General features: G+C 36.2%; 1 protein-coding gene across 1 annotated transcript in view; it reads right to left on the bottom strand.

Annotated features, from left to right (window-relative positions):
* Positions 1 to 9,329, bottom strand: part of PCDHB14 (protocadherin beta 14) — a 13,862-nt gene that overhangs the window by 663 nt on the left and 3,870 nt on the right. Inside the window, exons 2-3 of the mRNA XM_011939779.1 lie at positions 2,505 to 2,508; positions 6 to 691 (exon numbers count right to left, since the gene is read on the bottom strand). Coding sequence (XP_011795169.1) covers positions 6 to 691; positions 2,505 to 2,508 — 690 coding nt within the window. The remainder of the gene's footprint in view (positions 1 to 5; positions 692 to 2,504; positions 2,509 to 9,329) is intronic.

Below are 9,329 nucleotides of genomic sequence, written 5' to 3'. Positions count from 1 at the left end.
GGCGCCAGCTCGGTGCAGGGCGCGGAGCCGTTCTGCGGTGGGTACAGCACGAAGGGCGAGTTGTCGTTGGCGTCCAGCACCAGCACGCGCACCAGCGCCTCGCTGCTCAGCGCCGGGGACCCGTGGTCTGTGGCTCCCACGCAGAACTCGAACTCCTGCAAGGCCTCGTAGTCCAGCGACCTGAGGGCGAATAGGTGGCCGTTGTCTGCGTTGATGGAGACCAGGGAGGGGAGGGGCAGGTGGGGGTCCTGGGGCGGTAGCAGCGAGTAGGTGACCTGGGCATTGGTGCCTGAGTCTCTGTCTGTGGCGCTGACGCTGCCGATGTGCAGGGTGGGGCTGTTGTTCTCACGGACGAACAGGGTGTAGGAGGTTTGGGTGAAGGCGGGGGCGTTGTCATTGACGTCGGAGACCAGCACGGTTATGTTGTGCTCGGTTTTCAGCCTGGGTGTCCCCAAGTCGGTCACGGTGATGGTGATGTTATATTCATTTCTGATCTCTCTGTCCAGTGGGTGCTCTGTTACCAGAGCGTAAAAATTCTTGAAGGTAGGCTTCAAGACAAAGGGGAGGTTGTCCTGAATTGAGCAAACCATTCTCCCATTGTCTCCAGAGTCATGGTCTCGTATGCTGAAGACAGCGACCACCATCTCAGGTGAAGAGTTTTCCGGTATGGGGCTGGTAAGAGATGTCATGGCTATTTCTGGCGGGTTGTCATTCACATCTACAACCCGAACTAAAATGTTTGATTTTCCAGAAAGGCTCCCACCGTCAATGGCCTGAATGTTTATGATGTAAGATTGAATAATCTCGAAATCTAGAGGTGCTTTTAAATAGACTTCGCCAGAAATTGGATGGATTTCAAATGTTTTCCGTACATCTCTGGAGACGTGGGAAAATGAATAAGACAGTTCTCCATTTATTCCTGCATCTAAATCTGTAGCAGACACTCTGATAATCAAGGAGTCCAGAGGGCTGCTCTCAGGTACATGAACTTCATAGACTGGCTTCTCAAATTCAGGGGCATTGTCATTGATGTCCAGGACCACAACGTTAATCAGTGTAGTCCCAGACCTGGGCGGAGACCCGCCATCCAAGGCTGTTAGCGTTAAACTAAGCTCAGACTCCTTTTCTCGATCCAGGGATTGGTCCAGTACCAACTCTGGATATTTTCTGCCCTCATCACTATGTCGTAATTTAAGGTGGAAATGGGGATTGGGACTTATTGTATAGTTTTGAACACCATTCTTTCCCACATCCAAGTCCTGAGCACTATCTATTTGGAATAAAGTTCCTAGAGTAGTACCTTCGGAGATTTTTAGAAGTATATGATTATTTAGGAACGTGGGAGTGTGATCATTTATGTCTTTGACCAAAAGCTCAGCCCGAAAAAATTGCAACGGATTTTCAAATAACAGCTGGAAATGCAATATACAAGGCTCTGTGAGATCACAAAGTGCCTCCCGGTCCAGCTGCTCATTTAAGAGCAAGTCGCCGTTTTGTGGATCCAATCGCAAATAAGGTTTATAGTCGTCAAAGATGACTCTGGCGCCCCGTGCAACCAGGTCTTCCACATCCAAACCCATGTCTTTCACCACGTTGGCTATAAATGTGCCGACCTCCATTTCCTCTGCTGTGGAATAGCTCCAGGTCTCAGAACACACCAAAGACCCTCCCAGGAAAACAAAGAAAAGCAGCACTTGCCTTGTCCGCTGAGCTCTTCTTCCCTTTCCGGGCTCCATGGCTCCTTAGCCAAACGTCTTTCTGGCGAAAACGTTTCAACTCAATCTCTAGCAGCTCTTAAAGTTGCTCCTCTCACCTGTCAGCCTGGACCTTTGGGAATCTAGAAACTCGTAATCCTGTCGCAAAGGTGTTGATGGTGCCCTACTTTTTGAAAGCCTCTTTTCTCCTGGTTTCCCAGCGCTTTCAGTTCCCATGGTTAAGGGAAACCAGAGCATCCGCTGTTACAAAAATTTCACCATCTTATCCTGCAGCGCCACCATGCGACTCTGCAGATTTTCAGATTTTAGATAAATTCCAATACGTTTCAGACAAAATATTAGTTTTTCTTGAGTGTTTGTCAATAAATTTAAATTATATTCTCCTCCTATATGCCTATTTTCCGAGTTGCATTTTTGTGATATGTGATGCTATTACCTTTCCATCATCAGCCACAATCTGCTACAGCTGTGGTATAGATGTAAGAAGCATATTTAAGATGTAGCCCCTGCCTCAGACGAGTTATGATCTCTCTGTGAAGACAATATATTAAACAACTAAAGATAGTGAAGAATACTCTTACATGTAGTTGACTTAGTAGGCAAGAGATTTTTAGGAAAATTGGAAATGAGAATTAGAGGTCTTAGCTGTCTCCACAACTACTCAGAAAAGAGGAATGAGATCATCTACTTGAAAATGAACCTGGTATACGAAAACAGTTGCTTTGGAAAGGTTGGACATTTTGAGCTGCATAAATGGTGCCATTTATTTAGGGATACTCACTAGGAGACTTAGCTGGCAGAAGTAGAAAATAAATGCTCAAAAGTAGTGAGTAAAGTAAAACATTTCTGGTTTTTAATGTAAGAGCAAGTCCAGTTAAACATTTATTTAAATGTGAACAAATTAGACCTCAGTGTAGTTGTGAAACTGAATTTCATCATTTGCAGACCCAGGCTTTCCATAGGCACAATTCTAAATATGTTTATCTATCTATTAATTAATTAGTTTAGCAGATAGTTATTAAGAATATACTCTGTGCAAGGAATAGTCATAAGTGTTAGGGATAGAATGGTAAACAGATATAGTTTCTGCCACGCAAGAGGGAGACAGAAAAATGACCACATATTTTAAATAGAGCACAATGAATGTCATGATAAAGAAAGTTCATGCTACTACAAGGGCATAGATGATGGTTATCTAACCAGAATTTGGAAATACAAGACAGATTTTTCTGGAGAAAGTATATTCTAAATTGATACATTAAAAATTAGTAGGAGTACTTTAAACAAAAATTGGGTATGGGGTAAAATTGTTCAGGAAAACTAAAAACAAGATTGTCCAAATCCAAATAAAGATAAATATTTGGAAGAAATAAAATAAAATCAATATGGCTAAGGCATAGAGAGAGGAGAGAAATGGTAAGAGTTGAAATTGGAAAGATAAGCAAATATTTTGTAACATGTCAAGGCATTTGGACTTTACGTCAGTAGAAATGTAGGGTTATTAAAGGGATTATAATTAAAACAGAAAAGTGACATGATTATGTTTCTACTTTTTAAAAACATTATCTTGTTTCAGAGTTGAGAATAAATTAGAGAGGAATAAGATTAAAGGTGAGAGATTGATTACAAATGGTTGCAATAATACAAGTAAGAGGAAACATTGGCCTCAACTAGAAATGCAGTGAAGGGGTTGTATTAGAATGATAAAACAATAGGGGATATGGTGATAAACATAGAAGGAGTTGGGTAGAAAGGCAAGAAGGTAAATGTACTTTGTCTTCAGGCTTAGGCAACTGAGTGACTGTTGGGTCTATTAACTGATAAACACAGAAAGAGCAGAAGAAGAGGAACAGATATGGAACTGGAGAAGGTATATTTAGTTTTGAGGAAGGGAACAATTTTAACTTAAACTGTTGAGTTTGAGCATCCATATAGACAGTTATATAAATTAGCTTCTATTACATAAATGTAGTTGAGGAAAGATGTTTGGGCTATAGAGTCACATTTGGGATTTATTGGCATAAATGGTGATTACAGCTCTTCAAGAAAGATAATATGTTGCAGATTAAAAGAAGTATATTTGAATTTGTGACTTTAGACATGACGTAGTTTTCAGAGACTACCATCTCCAGAGAGAGGCCGTGATTATAGGTGACTAGGCTAGAGTAGAAGTGAGTGTTATTAGAGATGAAGAAGGCTAGAAACAGAGGTAGGTCAAACTATTGGGCTCAGAATTGTTGTAAGGGATGGGCAAAGAGGAAAATTAAAAGAAGTCACATTTAAGAGATGAAATGCCTTTACACTACTTCTTTCTTATCATCTGGAATAATTTAAAATTAAACTGATACCAAGTTGATTTCATGCTCTCATTTAATGGCTCTTACATGCAAAGATCATTTAGGTAGAAAGGTTTGCTAACTTCCTTCAGTACATTAAAGATACCTTTCTATTATTTTTCATTGCTACTGTTGAGAAACGTGGAGCATAGCTGTCAGTCTGTCATGTGTTTGAGGGTTCAATGTCCTCTTCCCATGGCTTTTGAAAAAAAGATTTCTCTTTTTCTTTGGTTTTCTGAGCTTTCAATATAGTGTTTCTAGATATGAATATGTTTTTAAACTTATCCTGTTAGGTTTATTTAGGTCTCTTAAATCTGCTTATTGATGTTTTCATCAATTTTGAAGAATTCAAATTATTATTTCTTTAACTATTGCTTCTGATGCAATTTTTCTCTTATCTCCTTGGGTTCTGGTTAAATATATGTTAAGCTTTTTTACTTTGTCCTCTGTTTCTAATATTCTCTTCTGTATTTTTCATCTTGTCAACTTCATGACCTACATATTGGATAAATTATATCCTTGTCTATCTTTCTCTTCAGTAATTATTTGTTTAGCTGTATCTAATTTTCTATTAAATTTTCTAGTTGGTTTAAAATTTTGATCATTATAGTTTTTCATTTCTAGGAGTTTTATTTGTTTTCTTATCTGTCAAATTTTATAGTATTTTTCCCCGTACACCTTCAAATTTAACTTTTATTTCAATTAAATTACCTAGCATATTATAGACTGTGTCTGATAATTACAATATTTGAAATGCTTGCAAGTTTATTTTTATGTTCCTTTTCTCTGCTGGCTGTCACTCATAGTGTCATGTTCCCTTGTGTATGCACTTATCTTCGACTGTTTATGTTAAGAACATAAAAAACTAGTTGTATGAATGATTTGAGGTTTAGAGTGAATAAACATTCAAACATTCAAAACTGTAAGAAGTCACATTCACATTCACTATAAGAAGTCAGATTTCATTAAAGATCTGCATTTGATTCTATCAGTTCCTGGAGCACTACTTGTCAATGATCACCTTAAATCAAGTTTAAGGCTAAAAATCAAGTTAAAGGCTAAAAATCAAGTTCAAGGCTGAAATTCCCCACAAGGGCTCATGCATTTCCAGTTTACTCTCACTCCAAGGGTTTGGCTCTTAGGGGTCCATGTTTATTAATAGAGGTTCAAGTTTTCCAGGATTCCCAAGGAAAAAGTAGATTTTGGACTTGCTTATCTCCCTAGGCTTCTTTTTAACATTAACTCTAACCTGACAATGTATTAATGTCTTAATAGCTAATTGTTTTCAGTGAAATCATTGTGCTACATAATTTTTATCATCCTTGTTAAAAATGTAAAGTCTCAGGGATATTGTTGCAACTAAAAATTACAAGTAAACTCTTAGCTTTCATGTTCTATGGGCAACTGATTATTTTGGAAGGCAACAGAAATAATATGTATTTTTAAACAACTTCAGCTGATCAATACTAAATCAGTTCTACAATGACATAATGAATTTAAACAATCTCTTGGAAGAGACAACTGCCATTTACATTGGTATTCATTCTCACTTCTTTCTATACCCCTTGTTCCCCTATATATACATAAGTAGCTTTCTTATATTCTCTCTTCTCTCCCTTCATAATGTGTATTAATATACTTGCATATTTCTATAAATATAAGATATTGTGTATATCACTGTACTGTAAATCTTTTTCTCTTTTTTCTTTTAAAACATTTGAGATTTATTCATGTGATTACATGTCTAGCTAACTTCTTTTGATCACTGCATAATAATCCTTCACTAATGTATTACACATTTTATCAATTGCTTTACTGATAGATATGCAAGTGGAGTCCTATTCTTCATTTTCCCAAGATGAATATTCTTATATACATCATTTTGTAAAGCTCTGTAAGAGTTTTCTGGCTTGCACACTCCAATAAAATTGCTGAATTATAGAGTACATATATATTAAATTTTACTAAATCCTATCAGAAAGGTCTCTAAATAGGCTCTACATGTGATTTCCTATTATTCCACTTGATATTACCCAAATCTCTCATCTTTACTAATTTTAGTGTATGTTTCACCAACTAAAAGGGTTGAACTTCATTTAAACCTATTTTCAGACTTTGTTTTCCCTTTTTTTGAATTTCCTTTTCCTTTGTCTTAAAAAATCCTATTGTCTCTCTGGCTTTGTTGTTGTTGATTTGCAAGAGTTATTTGAATAATGTAAATATTAATCTTGTCAGTTAAAATACTGCAGGTGGCTTCTCACTGTCATCTTTTAGTTTGTCTGTGCTATCCTTTAATTTGGAGGTAGTAATATTCATCAGTTTGTATTTTTCTTTTTTGTACCTTAAAGCCTTGTTAAGAAATCCAAACCCAAACTAAGATGATATGGATATTTTTTACCTAGATTTATTTCATCTCTTCCAATCAAATATTTCAAATTCACCTATTACATACATATGAAGGTTGTTTTTATATAACATGAGATAGGGATTTTGTTTCTGCATATAGTGAGCCAATATCCCCAATAACATTTGCTAAATAATCTCTCTTCTCCACCAACCCCAGTTATTATGATACCTCCTCTATTGTGACCAAGTTATCTTACATAAAAAGATCTGACCCTGGATTCTATTCTATCTGGTAGTCTATGAGTCTGTTCCTAAATCATTCAGATAGATTTACCTACTTCATATTTGTAGTATGTACTAATATCTATAATATAAGGCATTCCCTCATATTTCTTTTTAAAAATTATCCTAGCTCTTCATGCAACTTGATATTCTATATTAATATTAGAAACCATTTTTAGATCCTTAACTACTTATGATAGATTTCACTGGAATTGCATTGAATTTATAAATTATTTTGGGAAGCATAGATCTTTATTAAGTTGTTCTATCAAGGAACTAGCATCTGTCTCAATTAATTCAGACATTTAATTATTTCATTTAATGTTTTATTGACATCATTCACTTTTCCATAAAGGTTTTATGACTTCTTTGTTAGCCTAATTTCTAGAAACATTATAGTTTCAATGCTATTATAAATTTTCATTTGTAATTGATAATACTGAGGATAAAAATACACTACTTTTATTTCTCTTTCCATTTCATTTTTTTCTACTTTCTTATTCTAGTCTTTCTTCTCTTTCTTTAGTTTTTACTTACTTCAGTTTTTACTTTAGCAGTGACTTTCAGAAGCATAGTTTTGCCTCTTATGACTCTGAGGGAAAAAGGGACCCAAACATCTTTCCAGGATTTTATTGTTTAAATGTCAATTTAAAGAAATCCATGTAACTAATAATTACTTGTTACAATGAAAAATAAAATCAGTGAAAATTGCATGAAACAGAGGGAAAAAAAATCTAAGGAAATTGGAATTTGTCTGACTTATTTCACAATGGCAAGTGAAATTCCATTTTACTACATCATCTGGTCTGTAATAGTATTTAATCTTGTAAGAGCAATTTCAAAACGTATATGCACACTAGCCCTATATCCATACTACTTTCTAGTTATCAAAATCTCTATCTATAATCTTCTATATAACTTTCTTTTAGAGTTGCGATATAATATATAACATGATGAGGCATCTATAAACCATAAATGCCTGCTCATTCCTTCTTCGTAGGCATCTGAGAGAGGCCATAAAGTATTAACGATATTTTATATTTGCTCAATAATTAATAGGAAAGTGAAACTAAATCGTTTTCTTTAACAGTTTGAATCTTCATTTCAATTTCTTATGACGTTCTTGCTTTGTACTCATCTGATGGAAGGCTATTTTACCCAGGATAAGACCCTAAATTATTTTCTGCTTTAGAAATAAACAATACAAGATTTAATCTAGTAAATAGGGTGTATTTAAAGAAAACTAGGCTGGGTGTAATGGCTCATGCCTGTAATCCTAGCACTTTGGGGGGCCAAAGCAGGTGGATCACTTGAGTTCAGGAGTTCCAGACTAGCCTGGGCCACACGGCAAAACTCCATCTCTACCACATATACAAAAATTTAACTGGGCGTCATGGCGGGTGCCTGTAGTTCGAGCTATTTAGTAGGCTGAAGCAGGAAGATTTCTTGAGCCCAGGATGTCAAGGCTGCAGTGAGCCAAGGTCCTGCCGCTACACTCTAGCCTGGGCAACAAAGTGAGACTTTATCTCAAAAAACAAAGACAAAAGACTAGCTAAGGCGGGCAGATCGCTTGATCCAAGGAGTTCCAGACCAGACTGGAAAACGTGGCAAGATTCCATCTGTACAAAAAAATTACAAAAGAATTAGCCGGGCTGTGGTCGCCTGTGCCGCTGGTCCCAGCTACTCAGGAGTCTGAGGCAGGAGAATCACCTGAACCCAGGAAGTCAAGGCTGCATTGAGCCATGACGGTGCCACTGCATTCCAGCCAGGGCAATGGAATGAGACCCTGTCTCAAAAAACATAAATAAATAAAATTAAATTAAGAAAACTAAAGAGTGACAGCAAGTCCCAGAGCATTATAACACTCTTCCTCCACAATAGGATTATCAACAAAAGTAGTTACAGAAAAAATTACTTAAGAAATTAATAATTTCCAATGTGACCACTTAAGTTTCATCATAAAGTAAATATTTGAAAAACTAATAAGGTTCTCCAGAACTGAAAATGGAGGGATAGCATCTTTTTTATCCTTTCTAAAGAACATTTTCAGAGAGAATAGTGTGATAAATGCACTAGATTTTCGACCCAGATTCAGCAACACTTTTTATTTTTACTTTATGTTTTGATGGTGTCTAGATTTAAGTTACATATATAAAGACATTAGCTCTTAATACTTTAGTTTGCATATCCAAACAATTGAGAACATTGTCTTACATAACAACACCATTATCACAGCAAAAATAGCAATAACTCCATTAATATAACATTTTGACCAAATAAATGAAAAACCAGAAAACACAGATTACATTTGCATGTCATTATAGTCACTAATAAAGATTTTTAAAGAAACTGTGAGAAAAACAAGAGCTATAATCATGCATGCAACTACAATACAACCAAAAATCCACAAAAAATTACGCAAAAAGTACCATCAGCTTGCAAGGAATAACTAAAAATTAGAAATTTAAAATAAATTGTTTTATTCAATGTTAATTCCAAAGCTATTTCGAAAGTTCTCAATTTCCCCCATATTCTTACCAGTGTCATGAACTTGAAAATTGGGGATAATCGGCTTCAGAAATTTGAACTCATTTGTCCCGGAACCTCCTGTCAGACACACCTGGTACTGGTAGCTCTGGGACAGGGTCCC

This window comes from Colobus angolensis, unplaced genomic scaffold (assembly GCF_000951035.1).
Source record: "Colobus angolensis palliatus isolate OR3802 unplaced genomic scaffold, Cang.pa_1.0 Scaffold183, whole genome shotgun sequence".
NCBI lineage: Eukaryota > Metazoa > Chordata > Mammalia > Primates > Cercopithecidae > Colobus > Colobus angolensis.
This window is presented reverse-complemented; position numbering and strand designations above follow the sequence as displayed.